Here is a 20558-nt window from a genome sequence, read left to right on the forward strand (position 1 = left end):
GACATAATGGTTTAATTTTCCAAGCAGGAATTACAGATACTAGTCAATATTTCAATAACCACTATATGGTGGGACCCAAGAACATTGAGAAGATAAAATAGCCAACCTCAAGGAATTAAAAGGTGACACAGAATACAAGTAAACAGTCTCTTAAAAGAGAAACTCAGGTAAGAGAGAAGACTAGATGCATAATCAATGGCCAGATCATAAAGCATCTTATATGTCATTCTTAAGAGACTGGATTTAACTTGCGTAATGGGAAACTACATTCTCATCAAGCTACCGAAAGTAGGATCTAGTAAAAATGTGCAATTATATACTTTAATCTGGGCACAGAGGAATGTATTACTTTTTTCCATAACCACTTGAATTTCAAGTTACTGTGACTTTCTGAAAAATATGTAACATAATCTAAATATATAACCAACTCTAAAGAAAAGCAAAATTGAAAAGATCCAATCAGCAAAGTTCTTCGAGGTTTATGTACTCCCTTCATTAGTCAAAAAGCTTATAATATACAATACAGTATGTTAGAAGAGAAAGTTTTCCATGGGTCTCTTGCACTCTTCACATCTCACAGGATATTCCAAGAATGCAAGGCCCACACCTCTCTTTCCCTGGACCATTTCTCAGGGTAGTACTTGCAGGAAGCAGTCTTGATGAGTGAAGCAGTGTCTTCCTCTGGAACAAAGGTAGACCTGCTTATTGCTTGCTATAAAATGACAGGTTCCCAGGCTCAGTGCTCCTCAGCTGCAACACAAACCCACTGAATGCAGAGCATTCTTCTGGGCCGTTCATATCACCCCCACAGAACTTGAGCACAAAAGGAATCAATGCAACTTTGTTCTGAGTCATCTCTCTCTGACTTAGGAGTCAAGTTTTCTGCCAGCATCTATGAAATATTAACTGGCTAATCTATTAGCTTATTGTAAGTATGGTAAAATACCAGACCTTTCACAATTCTTCATATATATACCATAAAGTAAACAGAACAGAAGCACATCTGGAATAAAAGACTTTCCTTTAAGAAAATATTGCACGCACTTCTTTCACACTTAATCTTTCAAACTGTCAACAAAAGCAGAACATCTGATCATAGGTGCCATGATAGACAAAGCTTCTAAAATGATTAGGACCAAAATCACAAAACAACTTTGCAGATCAAAGTAATAATTCTAAGTCACACACAGAAATGAAAAGTGTATGTATCATCATCTAAGCACAGATGTTTAATACTTTAACATAAGTAAACAGAATAAAAACTGGAATTTTTTTTTTTAAATGACAGAGTTCAAAATAAAAAATTCAACTCCTCAGCTATGCAAGCGATGGTTGTTCATTACACACTAGAACCCCTAGGCGGAGCTCAAGTCCTGCTCAACAGCCCTCCATGGAGAATTCTGCAATGGGTCCCAGACACAATTGGGCCTAAAAAGCATAAAGTGGCACCTCCTATGAGAATAGCTTGCTTGCTTCTGTGGAAAGTGCCCTATACAGAATCTCTCTCTTGGATTTTTTCCTCTCAATCTGTCTCCATGGGAAAATCCATGTAGCTAGGGGCTAAGGGCTGCACTCTTTAGAAAACAAAAAGGAAATCCAAGCAGGGGTTCTTAATCTTTTTTTTTTAAGATTTATTTTATTTATTTATTTCTCCCTACCCCCTAATTGTTTGCATCTGCTATGTCTGCTTGTTGTGTGCTGGTCTTCTTTTTAGGAGGCACCGGGAACCAAACCCAGGGCTTCCCATATGGGAAGGAGGTGCCCAATCACTTGAGCCACCTCTGCTCCCTGTTTTGTTGAGTCATTCATTGTGCTTTCCTCCTTGTGTCTCTTGTTGTGTCATCTTGTAGCATCATCCTGTTCCATTAGCTCGCCACAACAGCCTGCAAAGTCAGCCAGTCGTGTCAGGTTGCTGTCCTGCTCATCCTCTTCAGGAGGCACCAGAAACTGCACCCAGGTCCTCCAGGTGGTAGGCAGGAGCTCAATCACTTGAGCCACATCCACTTCCCTCTTAATCATTTTTGTTCCACAGACCCCTTTGCCAGTCGGATAAAAACCACAGAATTCTACTACAATTTATTGCATACGTTCATAGATGAAGGGAGTGATAGATTTCAGTTAAAGGTCAGAGAAATTGAAGATAATAATTTGATTTTTTTCAATTCAAGCTCTCAGACCCCCTGAAATCTTTCCACAGATCCCTTGGGAGTTCATGGGCCTCTGGTTAAGAACCCCTGGTCAAGTGGAAAGAAGGAAAGACAGAAGGAGCAAGGCTTAAGCCTGCCCTTAACACAGACAAATCAGGAATCCTAATGGTTCACACATGGTTAATTATGGAACGCCAAAGTAGAAAACCACGTAAGACTTCCAGGCAGGCTTTTATGCTATTAGGAATGAATCAATAGAGAGGAAATAATAGATATTGATAAAAGGAAGTTCTTGAGTAGGAAAGAGGACCTGGAATCCAGGTACAAGTGAACCGCTAAGCCTTAGAGTAAGTAAGCAAGTTCAACAGAAGATTAGAACTTAAAAGATCACTGAACATGAAGATATACAATTGGAATTATCTAGTCAAACAGCAGGGGAGGGAAAGAATAAAGAAAAGTGACCAAGGTAGGGAATGAATAACACAGTAAATCCAGAGATGGATGAAAACTCTAGTTAATAGTACAAATGCAAGACTGTCCTGTGAACTAGAACAGATATACATCACTATTGCAGGGTGGTGGGAATGTGGAGAAGAATGGGAAAAACACAATTAATGTAATCTATAGACTATAGTTAACAGCAATACTATAATATACTTACATCAGTGCCAAAGATGTACTGTGTTAATAATAGTGGGATATGGGAAGCGGACTTGGTCAAGTAGATAGGGCGTCCGTCTACCACATGGGGAGGTCCGTGGTTCAAACCCTGGGCCTCCTTGACTCGTGTGGAGCTGGCCCATGTGCAGTGCTGATGCGTGTAAGGAGTGCCGTGACACATAGGGGTACCCCGCGTAGGGGAGCCCCATGCACAAGGAGTGCACCCAGCATGAAAGAAAGTGCAGCCTGCCCAACAATGGCACTGCACACACAGAGAGCTGACACAATAAGATGATGTAACAAAAAGAAATGCAGATTCCCGTGCCACTGACAACAACAGAAGCAAACAAACACAGCAAATGGACACAGAGAAAAGACAACTGGGGGAGGGGGGTAGAGGAGAGAAATAAATAAAAATACATCTTTAAAAAAATAAATAAAATAATAGTGGGGTATGGAAAAATATGCCAAATGTATGCCATGGACCATAGTTAGTGATAAGAGTCTGATGATATACTATAAATCTCATAATCTGTAACTAACATTCAACAACAGTGTAATATGTTGGTGAAGGGGTGTTGTATGGGATTCTACACAAGTGCAAGATTGTTTTGTAAGTTTACAACTTCTGTAATAAAAACATAAAAAAAAAAAAAAAACAAGAGACCAAGGCCTGAGAGATCTGTGGGACATGGTTAAGCATACCAATATACATATTATGTGAGCATCAGAAGGACAAGAAAAAGAGAAAGGGGCAGAAAGAACTTCAAAGGAATAACAGCTGAAAACTTGTAAAATTTAGCAGAAGACGTAAATACACATTTGCAAGACACTCAACAAACTCCAAACAGGATAAAGCCAAAAAGACCAACACCCAGACACATTATAATCAAACTGTCAAATGCAAAAAGACAAGGAAAATCCGGAAAGCCACAAGATGGAAGCAACACGTCACACAAGTAAATCTTAGTAAGATTAAGTGTGATTTCTCCTCAGAAACTATGGAGGAAAGAATGCAGTGGGATGACATATTTAAAGTGTTAAAAGTGAAATTGCCAACCAAGAATTCTGTATCCAACAAAACTGTCTTAAAAATAAGGGAGAGGGAAGCAGCCGTGGCTCAAGCAATTGAGCTCCCATTTACCATATGGAGGAACCAGGTTCGATCCCCAGGACCTACTGGTAAAAAAAGAAAAAAGGCATCCCAGACCTGCGTGGTGCTGAGAGGCACCAAAAAGACAATGACACAACCAGATTTAAAAAAAAAAAAAAAAGAGGGAGAAATTAAGACATTTCCAGATAAACCAAAGTTTAGGGACTTTGTCACTACTAAATCAGCTCTAAAAGAAATGCTAACAGAATTGCTGCAGGCTGAAATGAAAGAACAAAAGATAACTGACTGAACCACATAAAGAAATAAAAATCTCTGGTGAAGATAATGACATGGGTAAATATTAATACCAGTACTAATGTATTTGATTTGTAACTCCACTTTTTATTTCCAACAGGATGTAAAAGCAAATGTATAAAATGTAATGATAAATCAATCGTTTGGGACTCATAATAAATAGACATGTAACTTGTGATAAGAAGTGCATGAAGTTGGAGGCTAGAGTTTATGTATGCTATTAAAGTTAAGTTGGGGGAAGCAGATTTGCTAAATGGACAGAGCATCCGCCTACCACATAGGAGGTCCAGGGTTCAAACTCAAGGCCTCCTGACCCGTGTGATGAGCTGGCCCACGCGCCACGCTGATGTGTGCAAGAAGTGCTGTGTCATGCAGGGGTCTCCCCCGTGTAGGGGAGGCCCACGTGCAAGGAGTGCACCCCATGAGGAGAGCCGCCCAGCATGAAAAAATAAAGGACAGTCTGCCCAGGAGCGGTGCCTCACACACAGAGCGCTAACACAGCAAAATGATGCAACAAAAAGAGACACAGATTCCCAGTGCTGCTGACAAGAATACAAACGGACAAAGCAAATGGACACAGAGAGCAGACAACTGGGGGGGGGGGGGCCAGGAAAGAGGAGAGAAATAAAAACAATAAATAAATAAATCTCAAAAAAAAATAAAGTTAAGTTGGTATCAAAGCAAACAAGAGCGTGCTAGATTTAGGAAGCTAAATTTAAGCCTCACTGTAAGCATAAAGAAAATATCAGAAAATGAGCAAACATACACAGAAAGTAGAATATATGTTATTGGGTGGGGAGGAAACAGGAACAATGGGGAGTTACTGCAAAATTTGCGTAGAGTTTCTCTTTGGGGTGCAGAAAAAGTGACAGTAATGGATGGTGGTGAGGATACTACAATATTGTGAATGTTACTAATCCCACTGAATTACGGTATGCTTGGGAGGAATCAGGATGGGAAGATTTGTGTTGTGTGTTTCCACGATAAAAAAAAAAAGAGAGAGAGAGAGAAACTAAAGAGATAGTCACAATTAAATGTAATATATAATACTGAAGGGATCCAAAAGGTTCAAAAGACATTACTGGAACATAAGAAAAACTTGGAAAATAGAATGCAAGCTTTGTATCAACTCTAAATATTTGAACTTGATAACTGCACGTAAGTGAAAATCCCTGTTCATAAGAAATGTACATGAAAGTATTAGGTGTTCAGGGAATATGCTGTGTACAACCTGTTCTCAAATATTCAGAAAATAGATAGGTAGAAAAATAGATAGAAGGAAGGAAGGAAAGAAGGGAGGAGGGAGGGAGAGAGGGAGCGCAGGCGTGGCAAAAGCAGCAAGATACTAAAATTGGTGGATCCGAGTATCTGGGCAGCAGAGGTATATGTTGGAGTTTTCTGTATGGCATTTGTTATTATTTTTCCAACTGTCATGCAATTTTTAAATTATTTCAAAATAAAAAGTTTCTTTAAAAAAGACAAATAATCCAACTAAAATGTGTTCAAAGGACTTGAATAGACATTTCTCCAAAGAAGATACATAAATATCCAATAAACACATGAAATGATGTTCAACATTATTAGCTATCAGCCATTGGGAAAATGCAAATCAAAACCACAGTGAGATACTACTTCATACCCACTAGAATGGCTATTAAAAAATGGAAAATAACAAATGCTGGAGAGGATGCAGAGATATGGGAATACTCCTTCACTTGTGATGGGAACATAAAATGGTGCAGCCACTGTAGAAAACATAATTTGGCAATTCCTCAGAATGTTAAACATAGAATTACCATAACATCCAGCAATCCCACTTCTAAGTATTATATCCAAAGAACTGAAAGCAGAGACTCAAACAGATCTTTGTACGCCAATGTTCACTACAGTATTACTCACAAGAGCCAAAAAGTGGAAGCAATCCAAATGTCCATCAACAGATGAAAGGATAAACAAATGTGGTATATACATACAATGGAATATCATTCATCCATAAAAAGGAATGAAGCTGATACATGCTACAACATGGATAAACACTGAAAACATCAAGGTGAATGAAATAAACCAGACATGAAAGGACAGGCTATTTTATGATCTCACTTATGAAATTACTAGAATATGCAAATTCATAAAATGGAAAGTAAACTACAGAGGTGGGGAGTAGAGAGTGGAAGTTAACGCTTAGTGGGCACAAGGTGATGGAAAAATGTTGGTAATGGATGATGATGATGACAGCACAACACTGTTAATGTAATTAATACCACTGAATTATATATTTGAAGGTGATTAAAAATGGAAAATTTTAAGTTATATATATGATACCAGAATAAAATGTTTTAAAACCACAGAACTGTACAACACGAAGAGTGAACCCTAATCACACTAAGGACAATAGTTAATAGTATAATTATAGCTGACAGAGCAGGGATAGCAGCGACAGGTGGTGCTGCTGGAGAACAAGCAGGTACTCAGATCTGTTCCTGACAGAGCTGACCAGGCTCTTCCAGAAGTGCTGGTTGTTGGGCAGTGTGTTCATCACCCCAAAGTAGTATGATGGATCAACTAAACCCATTCCAATGAAAGATTCCGTGCTGGGCTTTGAGCCCTCTGACAATAAGTACCTGTTAAGAGCTACTGATGGGAAAAGATCAGCACTGTGGTAAGCTCCAAAGAAGCCGTAAGTTTCAAATGGCTTATCCAAGCCTACTGAGACCCAATGTGAATGGGCTGAACAAGAGGAACAAAAAAACATGCATAAGAGAGCAAAGCAGTCCAGTGAAGGGTACCTGACTACCTGCTTTCACCTACTAACACCAGTGAATTATTTTTCCTTTGGTTTTTCAAAATTTTGGCCACCCACACAGTTAAGATTTCTGGTTTCCCCACAGTGGCTTTTTTCATGCGAGATATAGTGTCTTTCTGGAGGGAAGAGGGGGAGAAGAAGGGCGGTAGTGTTTACACTGCAGGGTAGTTGTGGTAAGAAGCCAGGTTATTCTAGACCTGGCTAACTGGTCTGTGTTGCATGGTTGTATATTCCTGGATTATCGTTTAAAGTCTTTTTTTTTTTTTTTAAAGATTTATTTATTTAATTCCCCCCCCCCCCGGTTGTCTGTTCTCTGTGTCTATTTGCTGTGTCTTGTTTCTTTGTCCGCTTCTGTTGTCGTCAGCGGCACAGGAAGTGGCGCCATTCATGGGCAGGCTGCACTTTCTTTCGCGCTGGGCGGCTCTCCTTACGGGTGGCACTCCTTGCACATGGGGCTCCCCTACGCAGGGGACAGCCCTGCGTGGGGCGGCACTCCTTGCGCGCATCAGCACTGCGCATGGCCAGCTCCACACGGGTCAAGGAGGCCTGGGGTTTGAACCGCGGACCTCCCATGTGGTAGACGGACGCCCTAACCACTGGGCCAAGTCCGTTTCCCTCGTTTAAAGTCTTTTAGTCTTCTCTGTGAAGAGCTATGTATCATTAAATGCATCTTTTTATACGCAAATATATATATATATAATTATCATAATGCTGTTGGTCAGTTGTAACAAAAGTACACCACACTAATACAAAGTGTTAATAATAAGGAAGGGGGAAGAAGGGGAATATGGGAACTCTGTATTATCTGCATAATTTTTCTATAAACCTACAACTGCTCTTTAAAAAAAGTATTTTTTACATAAATACAAGTGCAAGATGGTGGTAAAAGTTATGAGAGGAGGAGGAGGAGACAGTTTTTTGGCTTGGAGTAGGAGAGAATATTTCCTAGGAAAATGTCAAAGGAATACTGACAACCTTAGGGCTCACTTCAGGGGTGTGATCATGTTTTTTTTGGTTGTTTTTTTTTTAAAGGAGGCATTAGTGATTGAACCCAGGACCCTGTACATGGGAAGCAAGCACTTAACCAACTGAGCTACACCTGCTCCCCTGATCATGTATTTTTAAAGGATGTTTACTGTTTCTGGGAAGGAGAGAAGGAGAAGTAATCTCTCGTCCAGACTCACATAAAATATTCCTAACTGGTTTCTTTTTTTTTTAAAGATTTATTTTATTTATTTCTCTCCCCGTCCTGCCATTATCTGCTCTCTGTGTCCATTTGCTGTGTATTCTTCTGCGTCCGCTGGCATTATCCAGTGGCGCTGGGAAACTGTGTTTCTTTTTGTTGCATCATCTTTCTGCATTAGCTCTGTGTGTGTGCAGTTGCCACTCCTGGCGGGCTACGCTTTTTTCACATGGGGTGGCTCTCCTTACGGGGCTCACTCCTTGCGCGGGGGGCACCCCTACACAGGGGACACCCCTGAGTAGCATGGCGCTCCTTGCATGCAGCAGCACTGCGTGTGGGCCAGCTTACCACATGGGTCAGGAGGCCCTGGGGATCAAACCCTGGACCCTCCACATGGTATGACGGACACTCTATCAGTTGAGCCATGTCCAGTTCCCCCTAACTGGTTTCTTCACTTCAATTCTTATTCCATAACAATCTATTCTTCTCAGAGGAGACAGCATAATCCTTTAAAAAGATAAAATAGCTGTGCCTCAATCGAATGGGCTCCCATCTACCATATGGGAGGCCGTGGGTTCACGTCCCAGGGCGTCCTTGTGAAGGCAAGCTGGCCTGTGCCGGGGGAGAGCTGACAGTCTGTGCCCACACCGGCGAAGAGTTGACAGCCCGCACCTGCAGAAAGCTGGCGCAGCAAGATGACGCAACAAAGGAAGACAAGCAGACACAGAGAAACATGAAGCGAACGGACACAGAGAGCAGACAGCAAGCAAGCCACAAGGGGGGGGATAAATAAATTTTAAAAATAAATCTTAAAAAAAAAAGATAAACTAGACCATGTTCTCCTTTGCTTAAAACCTTCCAACTGCTCTCTCCAACACTTAGAACTCTTTTGGCTTACAAAGCCCATTTGGCCCATGTCTTCCTCTCCCATCATTTTGGGCCCAAAATTCTTATATTTCTAAATAAGTCCCCAAATATGTGGATTCATCCTAGGTTAAAGGTACTATTGGTGACAATGTGTTTAATGAGAAGCCCTGAGAGTGAATAATCTTGAAAATTCAAAGACCTGTGCTCCTCATTACTCTTCTCATCCAAATAAGGGAGAAAAAGATGGAGAATATTTGCTTTCCAGTGACCACAAAAGCACACACACACACAAAAAGAGCACTGGCCAGGTAGAGCAATCATCTTATGTGAGAATTAAAGTCTCTGTGTACTGTTTCTTGTTATCATGAATCACAATTCATCCACCATGCTAACTCAAAAGAGAAAAAAGCACTCTGAAAAACACAACAGTTTACAATGTTTCCTCTCCTATGAATTTAATCTTTTCAGTATAAGGCTATGATGAAAAAGCTTATATCAGGAAGCAGTTGTGGCTCAAGCAACTGAGCTCCTGTTTACTATACAGAGGACCTGGGTTTGATCCCTGGGATCTCCTAGTAAAATACAGAAAAAAGGCGTCCCAGACCTACGCAGTGGGCTCCCGTGTGGAGCAATGGGCTCCCGTGTGGCATGGAGAGGCTCAGGCCCCCGCAAGGCAGGATCGTTACAAGGAATAGTTATTCGTTAGAACATGTTACAGAAATTTTAATTAGCTCACACTTAAAACAGAAAGTTAACTAATCAGCCTTGAGATAATTAACCTACTACCATTCTGTAAATGAATTCACTACCCTATGCTAGCTTATCTTACCCTGTGTTTATGGTATGGGGTCCTTTTTTAAGTCAGAAAGCATTAAGACACAGGCCTATAAGGAGCAAGCCAATATGTACTTGAAATAAGTAACATTTCCAAGCAGAGTCAAAAACAAGGACAACACAAGCCTTAATTCTTTCACATGTACTGCCTTCCTTATCTCTCACATTTGAGCTTTACTGGACTCCTTACAATTCCTTGAGCAAACCAATCAATTTCACATTTCAGGATTTTTGCATATGCAAAACAGGAAGACCTCCCTGTTTGGAAGACTCCAACCTTATAAGGAGCAGATCTCAGCTTAAATGTCCTCTCTTCAAATAACCCCTCTCAAAATGTTCTCTACCACTGCACCCTCTTCTTTTCCTTTATAGCTCTTATCAATAATTTTAATAATTATATATATATTTTTAAAGAGTTTATTTATTTTCTCCCCTTCCCCTCCTCCCGCCCTACTGTTTTTGCTGTCTGTGTTGTCTTCTCTTCTCATTTTCTCTCCTCTAGGATTCCCTGGGATTCGATCCTGGAGACCTCTATGGAGAGAAAGGTTCCCTGTCAATTGTGCCACCTCAGTTCCTGGTTTCTGCTGCACTTCACCTTGACTCTCCCCTTGTCTCTCTTTTGATGCGTCACAATCTTGCTGCGTGACTCACTTGTGTAGGTCACTGGCTCACACGTGGGCACTAGCTCACTATGCAGGCACTCATGCTGGCACTGGCTTGCCACACAGGCACACTTTCTTTTCTTATTTTTCACCAGGAGGCCCCAGGGATCGAAGCCAGGTCCTCCCATATGGTAGACAAAAGCTCTATCACTTGAGCCACATCCACTTCCCAATAATATATTTATTTTATTTAAATATCTATGTTCTCTCTCCCCAACTAGTCTATGAGTTCAATAAGGCCAGGCTTTTTGTTCACTGTTTTATATCTAGTACCTAGTAACATACGGTGCTGGCACATAATGGTTACTCAATATTTACTGGATAAATGATAAAATGAATAAATAAATAAATAAGTGGTCTTAGCATCCATAATTCAGGTGCCACTATTCATCCGGTGGCAACTCTACAACTCTTGGATGGATAAAGAAAGTAAGTGCTCATTAATTTTAAATAAATCCATTTGCAATGTGAATGACTGATCTGGATAATTTTCTAGCTTTGACAGTGTATGTCTTAAATTCCAAATCAAAAGCAATAATGTTTTGTTTTGCTTTGTTAAGATTTATTTTTTATTTATTTCTCTCCCCTTCGCCACCTCATCCCCATTGTCTGCTCTCTGTGTCCATTTGCTGTATGTTCTTCTGTATCCGCTTGCATTCTTGTCAGTGGCACAGGAAATCTGTGTCTCTTTTTGTGGCATCATCTTGCTGCGTCAGCTCTCCATGTGTGCAGTGCCACTCCCGGGTAGTTGTGCTTTTCTTGAGCAGGGCAGCTCTCCTTGCGGGGGTGCACTCCTTGAACATGTGGCTCCCCTATGCAGGGGACACCCCTAAGTGGCACAGCACTCCTTGCATGCATCAGCATTGCATGTGGGCCAGCTCATCACACGGGTCAGGAGGTCCTGGGTTTGAACCCTGGGCCTCCCATATGGTAGGCAATAGCTCTATCAGTTGAGCCAAATCCACTTCCCAAGAGCAATAATGTTTTAATGCGTTACTTCATTATCTATCACAAGAGTAACCCATCTAAAATACAAATATGACCATACCAATTTCCTACATAAAAGTCTTTGATCCCTGTGGCACTCACTGCTAGATGTCTACCAATGTTTTTTCCCTCCTTTCTTACTATTAGAGCCTTGATTTGATTTGGGGTGACAGTGTATTCAGATTCCCCTGTAGCTCTAAATCACCATGTGACACAATAAGACATAAGGTGAGAGTTTCTGGGAAAGCCCCTTTCATCTTCTTTCCTTCTTCCTCCTGCTTGGAATGTGGACATAGCTGGGACTGGTTTTACTAATTAAAAACAGTCATGTTTTATGCAAACCTAATTCATTCAACAAACATTTACTGAGCATCCCCAGTGAGTCAGGTACTGTGCCAAGATCTAGGAACACCAGAATAACTAAGATCCTTAGTTATCTTAACCATGAGATAATAAGCAGGAGGACAAAGGCCACAGGCTAAGGATGAAAGAGTTCAAGAATCCTGAGACAAAGATGTTACTTTGTTGCTGCTGATCAGCCCTATCTCTAGATCTTTTAAATGAGAGCAATAAATCTCCCTTTGATAAAGTAACTATAGGCTAAAAGATAGTCCTAATGTATACACTCTGCATCCCTTACAGCATAAAGACCAGGCTATTTAACATGGCATATAAGATCTTCCATAATCATCTCCATTTACGTATTCAACCTCACTTCACAACCATCTCTGTCTCACACTTACCACTCCAGCAATTCTAAGCCCTGTCAGAACACATATCAGTGAGCTGTTTTTCAATTCTCTATCTAGAACTCTTGTTACTCTCTCATCTCTCCACTTCTTTACCATATCAACTCCTCTTCAGCATTCCAGACTTCTTGACTCCCCTGCCCAGGCTCTTTGTTTTCACATTACTCCATGCACCACTCAGTACAGTAACTGTGCTATATTATAACTATTTGTGTACCTGTCTCCCTAACTAGATTGCCAGCTCAAGAAGAAAACAGGATCTTAGTTATCTTGGTATTCCTAAATTCTGGCAGAGTACCTGACCCACTGGGGATGCTCAGTAAATGTTTACTGGAAGAATTAGACTTGTGTAAAACATGATTTTTAACTAGTAAAAACAATCATAAAAGTGACCCCCTTAATATAAAAAAACATGTTCACCCATAATTCGTCCTGAAAATAGGAAAATTGCTTGAGTGTTTTCTATCACCACATATTCTTTGATGTTATAAAATCTTTCCTGTTTTATAAGCAAAGAACGGTAAGTCTTAACCCTAAATACCTGTCCTCATCTTCCTTGAAAAATTAGTCTCATTTCCAATAGAAAATAGGAAAAGAAAACCAAACAGATAACCAAAGAACATATTTTCTTAAACATTACAAGCAAAATTGATCAGAATGAAGGTAAACAAAGAAAATCTCTTCATACCTGTCACATTGCTGCATTATGGAAATTTCTTTGATTATTTCCTGAAGATCTGATTCAACAGGTACTTGTTTAATTGCCACAACTTGACCAGATTCCTTATGTATTGCTTTAAATACACTTCCATAAGATCTAAAAGAACCAAGACATTTATTTATTTTATTTTTTCCTTTTAAATAGGATTACTAGTAAGAGAAAAACAGTCTATTATGAGCCTTTGTGTTGTAATCTTTTCTAGTTTAAAGAACTATTTAAATGGTGAAAACCAAAGTAAACAATAAAGTTCATGAATTATATCTTAGCTTTACTGCTTTAATTACAGAATTAAAATCTATAATTATCAATTTAATATATTAAGATTTGCTTCTATTTTTCTTATGAAAGAAAACTTACAGTTTGTCAACTCAAACAAACACAGCATTGAAAAGATATAACTGGAAATTTTAAAAATGAAACGTAGATTAAAAACAGCCAAAGTCTCAAATTAGGAAAAAAAGCTGACCACCTTAAGCAAGTAATCCCCAGAATATAAAAGTCCCATCCCTAGTTCAGAGTATTTAAGAGGAATTGAAACACTCAGCTGGGGGCCCGATAACACCAAAATTACAGAAGCAGGGAAACTCAGCTATCTGATTTCCTCTGGGTTGCAGATCCAAGGTCCCTTCAAATGCTTCTTTCACTACCTTCTTCTCCTCAAGAGTAAGACCACACACTTACAGGTAAACAGAATGAGTGCTAGGACTCAACCACTTTTCCAAAACCTGTCTCTACAACAACTCTTGAAATTTTGCCAAATAAATTTTTTGTTTTAAACAGCCAAAAACAAAGGAGGAAGTCATTTGCACCTTAGTATGAATTAGAAGACAAGGTAAGAACCACTACCTTTTACTGAATGCTTACTATAAGCCAGTAATATACTAGGTGTTTTACTTGCATTTTAAGTCTAACCCTTTCAATTGTTAGGTAAAACAGCACTGCCATTTAAAAATTAGAAAACAAATGTTGAAGAACCAGTTAACTAAGAAGGTCAGAATTCAAACACAGCCTGACTCCAAAAATCATGCTCTTACCACTCTAATATTTCTACAGAAGGGAACAAAGACCAAGCCATGGAAAGACTTGGAATGCTTTCTAATATTAGGAATCTATGCAAGGTAACTTTTAAACTTATAATCTTTCAAAATAAATGGAAAAGCATAAAGCAGCAACTTTAACAAAATGAATTTTATATTATTTCCTGTTCTTTGGGCTTTCTGAAGTAATTTTATTCAGTTTTATACCCAAAGTCACATTCAGGATATATATACATAAGCTAACATATAATTCTGTGCTATAAATTTCAGTTAAGCAACACTATCACTCCCTTCTAAAGTCTCCTTGGCAATACAAAAGAGAAGCTGGGAACTATGTTTCCCAGAATCCCCTTCCCTAAATGGTTCCCAGTTAAGAGTTTGCCACTGAGAAGAACATGCGTGAAGTAAAAAAAGTAACAGTTAAAGGAAAAGCATCACTCTCCAGAAGGGGTTGCAGCAGCTGCCTTGGCAGAAGTGAAATACACAGTGACTTCCTATTGAGCTTTTTGGTAACTACCACAATGCTGCTACAGACTGAGAGAGTTGGTGGGAGTTTCTCAAAGATTCTTGAGAATTCCAGCAGCTTCCCAGGGACCTTTTGAGAACCAAATACTTCAGTGCTTCAAGCATCTTCAGTGTTGGCTTCTCCAACCTCTGGCAGCAACTTCCATGACCTCTGCATCTCTGGCCCTTCCACAAGTTATTTGAGTTCCCACCTTAATATTAAACTCTTTATATGCAGAATAGAGTAGCTTCTGTTTTCCTGACCAAACCTTGATGTCAATACAGTTTTTTATATAGAAAGCGGCATCAAGGAAGGGGGAAAAGATGGGAATCCTGAGTTAGTTCTCTCTGACAGTAATGACTGCAATGCTAATGACAAATAGTAAGTATACTGGTAGTCCATGGCATTTGGTGGCAAAATAGTTACTTATCACCCTTAGTTGCCTGCAGTCTAGGCAAAACTTTAGGAGACAAAGTAGTTTTAGCAACAAAAAATAAGGTGAAAACAAAGTACAAGGACTTTAGCGTGGGCTTGCTTCCTATGCCTGCACTGGAAAAATTATAGAATAAATATAACAAGCTCAGGGCTTAAATTCCCAACTCAAACTTGGAAAACTAGAAAATCTGTGAATGCCCCAAATGAATTTCTTAATTCTTGTAGGCACAGGGTTAAGATTTCTGAAAACTAAAGGCAAAGTCTGATCTTGATGAGAACCAAATTACATTGCAAATGGAATTCACAATATCATTAGGTCTATTATGTTACAGTTAAGGCATTTAACAGTAAAGAGAGTTACTGGAGAATTGGTACAGGGTCACTTAGCTTATTAATCTGAGTATTGTGAACACCCAAATCTCTCCAAGGGTCCCTTACCAGCAAAAGCAAACCAGACCCCTTGTCTGAGAAGATAAGCATCATAATGCCTGAAGTCTCCGTAAGAGACCTCACCTGAGGCAGTTATCTTTCAGGGGAATGTAGATTCCCCTCCACACCCATCCCACCATTACCTCTCATTGCTCCCAGGCCCAGAATTATACTCAAATTCCCACAGATACTACACACATAAGCATAAAATTTGATCCAAGAGTAGCTACCATTCACACCAAAAAAAAAAAAAAAATTGGTAGATTTCATCAGTTTATATCAGCAGAACACTAACAGAACACTTTTGAGGATAGATTCCAGGGAAAAAAGAAATTTATTGATATAGATGCACAGACCAGAAACTCCAGACTACATGTATTAGTTCGAAGAGTTGTGAGTATCCCTAACAGCTTTACTCGGCTGGTTGACTGAAACCTGGGCTCAACAGTAGCCTACAGTAAGTGAGATGGTGGTCAAAGGCTCAAGTAGATGGAATGCTGGAATAAATATATCATATGTGAGTTGCTAACCCACCCCTTAACTGTGTTCCCTGAGACAGTCCAGAGATAGTACTTTCACCAAGGGAATGGGAGCATGAGCAGTCCAAGGATAAAACCTGGAGATGCCAACAATGGAATGGGCTCCCTGAATTCAAGAGATAATGAGATACTGAGATCCCACAACAAGAGAAGACAAATGGCAACATCTCTCCACCTGAGAGCTACTTGGCTACTACATAACAAATAGCAAAGTGATGCTGAATTAGTTTTCTTTTTCTGGTACACCTGTGCTTTGATATTTAAGTTTGATATATAGTTACCTATATGGCCTACTTCTCTGAGAAACACCATCACTGGATCTAGCATAAGCTGCCCTTTACAAATCCATATTGACTGCTACAGTTTATCTTCACTTTAATTACTATTATTAGTCAAGTCAAACAAAGGTCCCCTAGTTGGATGATTAAAATCATACACCTTTTTTTTTTTAACTGTTATGTCATTACTTGAATAGAACATTTACATTTTTTGTACTTACCCCTCTCCAAGTTTCTCTAACACATCAAAAACTTCCTCAGGCTGCTTAGTCAAACTGTCTTCACTCAGCTTTTTTAGCTTACTGATAAGAAAAAAAGAAAATATTTTTCCTTATGACCTTTTATAAAATTTTTTACTTGATTTTAATAGGCAATACATTCAGATTGTTCAAACATCAAACAATATGTAAAACAGTTTCATTCCAACCCTGGTTTCTTATCTGCCCAGCTCCACCCCAGGTATAATCACTTTTGTTAGCTTCTTGGGAACCTTCATGCAAATATGAACTCATATTCTTTTCTCCCCTCCTTTATCATACACAAAATAGCATTTTATACAATAATGCACTTTGGTGTTTTCACTTACTGTATAACCTACATCTGGAATCTTTACAACAGTGGTACAGAGAAACCATCCTCATTCTTTTTCACAGCTGCATCCTATTCTATTGCAACACTACAGCATTTCTTACTTGTCCAAATCCTTACTGATGGACAATGATGCTGCTTGAAAACTTACATATGTCAATTTAGACATATGCTAGCATATCTGTAGGATAAATTACTGGAAGTGAAACTGTGAAGTCAAAAGAATACACACACACAAGCACACATACATACATATATAGATGTAGATATGTTGATAACAATCTATATTATAAATATGTCAATTAATATATTTTTAATAATGTAATATAACAATATTATAACTATAACATGCAATAAATTAAATTGCTGATTACATTTGTTATATATTATCCACTATGGTTGTATGTTAGATATATGTTTACTGAGAGATATGAGTAGTTTACTATCCATAGACCTCATACCAATTTATTCTTTGACCAGTTTCTCCAACAGGATATTTAACCAAATGATTGGATTTCAGTCAATCTTAGGTAAAAACTTGTAACTCAAAATAGATTTAATTTGCATTTCTCTTTTTATGAGTAAAGCTGAGCATCTTTTCATATAATTATGAAACTGAACCACCTATTCATGTTCTTTGCTCATTTTTCTACTGGGTTTTGGTATTTTGCTTACCTGTATACAAGGGAAATTAGGTGTTTGGGGGTTGCAAATATTTTTCACTTGTATTTTGACTGTGCTTATGGATTTTTAGTTTTGTGTCTGACTGCCACACAAAAAGGGTCTTTCCTGTTTGGTTTTTCAATTGCCCACCATTGGTACAGCTGGTACCAATATTTGGAAGCAAGAAATGAGAGATTATGCATTGTATGTTTGGCAAACCAAAAACAATTCAGACACAGCAAGTGTAGCTCAATAGTTGAGTACCTGCTTCGCACGTATGAAGTGCCAGATTCAATCCCTGGTACCTTCCAAAAAAAAAAAAAAATAGAGTATGACTAAAGCATAAAGTTAAGTAACCAGCCACATAAAGGTAAGCAGGGTCAGATTAAAAGGACCTTTTAAACCATGTTAAGGAACTCTATTTTTAAAAGATCACTTTCCTTGTAATGTAGAGAAAGAATTTGCTGTGAGCATGGGTGGACAAAGGAAACCAGTTAGGAAGTTATTCAAAATATGGAAGCATGGAATGTAGTACTGGCAGTTAGAATGGCAAGAAGATTGGCTATTCAAGATACAAAGAGACAGAATCAACAGGAAGTGGCTATGATTAAATATGGGGTAATAAAGGAAAGAGAAAAGTAAAGGATGACTCTTAATTTTATCTTAATTAGCCATTTACTAAGCTAGGGAACACTAGAAAAAAGAAGTTTGGGGGAAATATGATGTTTGATTTTAGCATATAAAAGTAGGTTTCCAGGGAAGCAGACTTGGCCCAGTGGTTAGGGCGTCTGTCTACCACATGGGAGGTCCGCGGTTCAAACCCCAGGCCTCCTTGACCCCTGTGGAGCTGGCCCATGCGCAGTGCTGATGCACCCAAGGAGTGCCCTGCCACGCAGGGGTGTCCCCTGTGTAGGGGAGCCCCACACGCAAGGAGTGCACCCCTTAAGGAGAGCTGCCCAGCGCCAAAGAAAGTGCAGCCTGCCCAGGAATGGCGCTGCACACACGGAGAGCTAACACAACAAGATGACGCAACAAAAAGAAACACAGATTCCTGTGCCGCTGACAACAACAGAAAAGGAAAAAAGAACACGCAGCAAATGGACACAGAGAACAGACAACGGGGGGAGGTAAGGGGAGAGAAATAAATACAATAAATAAATCTTTAAAAACAAAAAAAGTAGGTTTCCAGTAAGCAACTGACTATACGAATCCCAAGAGAGAGATATTGTAGTGTCATAAGCAAATAGATGGAGCCTGAAGACATCTCTGAAAAGGGACAAAATCATCGAGAAAATGTCTAAAGAGAAATAAGGGCGAAAGACTGAATAGATCCCAGGAACACACAAATATTTAAGAAGAGAACTTATGAATGACAAAGAGGGAGCATCCAACCATGTCAAAAGCTACTGGAAGTTCAAATAACAAAGATTTGAAAGTGTCCATTGTGAAACATCCACTTCTGACTACCAGAGAGTAACAGAATCCCTAGGTTACCTGTCTAAGTAAGCAACTTAAAAACTCAACAAAATATAGGAAACAGCTATTTTCAGACATTGGGCACGAAACAGTGTAGGACTGAGATCTCTGAATCAAAAGAAAGAAATATGATGAGCCCTACCATCACTTAGGCTTTCCAGCCAAAAGAAATCTCCCCACTGTGGCACAGGGAAAGGAGAATACAAACAGAGCCCAGCAATCTTGCTGATGAAGAAAGAGACTGAGTTTAAGGAGACCAAGGCAACTAGAATTTGCATTACAGGATACCTGAGAAAAAGGAGTTATGCAGAGAAAGAGGTCCAGCAATCTCCCTAGGAGATCCCTTGAGTATTTATTTGGCTGAATACCAAGTCACACAAGCTTGCCTGGCAAGCACTATTTCCTAAGGGGAAAAAAAGGACCAAGGAGGTAAAGAGAACAATCCCCAGAGGTCTGAGAATCTCTTTCACCAGCGAGAGTAGACAGAGTTCACTGAATACAAGGTCATTAGATAGATCCCCCAAAAGGGTATTGTTTTTATATGTAAGGCTGTTTAAAGAATTAATTGTAATACCAAAATATTCCAACTATAATATCTATAGATGTAATATATATGACAATAACACAAAGGAGGGGAGAGAAAATGGAGCTATATTGACACAAATTCACCGTATACAAAAAAAATTAAGTCAGTATTAGCCTGAAGTTGATTGTAATAAAGATGCATATTGTAATCCATAGAACGACCACCAGAAAATTTTTCAAAAAAATAAAATGAAGTTAACCAAACTGTATTGGTAATTACATTAAATACATACATTCAAAATCACCCCAATAAAAAGAGAAAGATGATGAGACTAGATTTAAAAAGTAAGACCCAACTACATGCTATCTACAAGAAATTCACCTTAAGTATAAAGACACAAAGGTTAAAAGTGAAAGGATGGAAAAAGATACACATACTAAACTATTCAAAACAATAGTATGGCTATCACTAATATCAGGGAAAGAAGACTGGAGAAAAATGAATATAACTTGGGATAAAGAGGAGGTTTCACAATGATAAAGGGTCAATGTATTGAGAAGACATAAAAGGGGAGAGGATGTGGCTCATGCGGTTGAGTGCCTGCTTCATGTATGGGAGGTCCCGGGTTCAGTTCCCCACACCTCCTAAAAAAAAACAAAACAACAAGTGAAGCAGGTAATAAGATAGGAAATTAATAGACAGAGCTGGAACCTGGCAGAGAGTCCACGTGGACTTCAGTAACCCCCAGGGTCACTGCTGAAAGACTCCCATTCCCAGGTTTCTGCAATCCAGAACAAAGACTTTTTCTGGATACAAAGAAAAGCCCAGATGTTCCCTAGGGACTTTATCATTGGGTCCTCACTAGGGGACTGATAGGTAATCAATCAAAACAGCAAACAGCTGGAACCCCTACCCCACCATTAGCAAAGGGCTGGAATAATTAATAGTTTATAAAGGAGACCACAAGGCCTGAGCTCTCTCTTGCCCTGCTCTCTTGCTTCTGGACATGTTCTTGACATCTATGTGCTGTTCTCACCACTTTTCCTCGGCCATGTGGTCAC

The 20558-nt window shown here is 39.3% G+C and overlaps 1 protein-coding gene across 3 annotated transcripts in view; it reads right to left on the reverse strand.

Annotated features, from left to right (window-relative positions):
* STK3 (serine/threonine kinase 3) overlaps nt 1–20558 on the reverse strand; it is a 296968-nt gene that overhangs the window by 258349 nt on the left and 18061 nt on the right. For all 3 annotated transcript variants that reach the window (XM_058275773.2, XM_058275772.2, XM_071207934.1), the window contains exons 2-3: nt 16466–16546; nt 12989–13117 (exon numbers count right to left, since the gene is read on the reverse strand). In XM_058275773.2, the coding sequence (XP_058131756.1) occupies nt 12989–13117; nt 16466–16546 (210 nt within the window). The remainder of the gene's footprint in view (nt 1–12988; nt 13118–16465; nt 16547–20558) is intronic.

Source organism: Dasypus novemcinctus, chromosome 14 (assembly GCF_030445035.2).
Source record: "Dasypus novemcinctus isolate mDasNov1 chromosome 14, mDasNov1.1.hap2, whole genome shotgun sequence".
Taxonomy (NCBI): domain Eukaryota; kingdom Metazoa; phylum Chordata; class Mammalia; order Cingulata; family Dasypodidae; genus Dasypus; species Dasypus novemcinctus.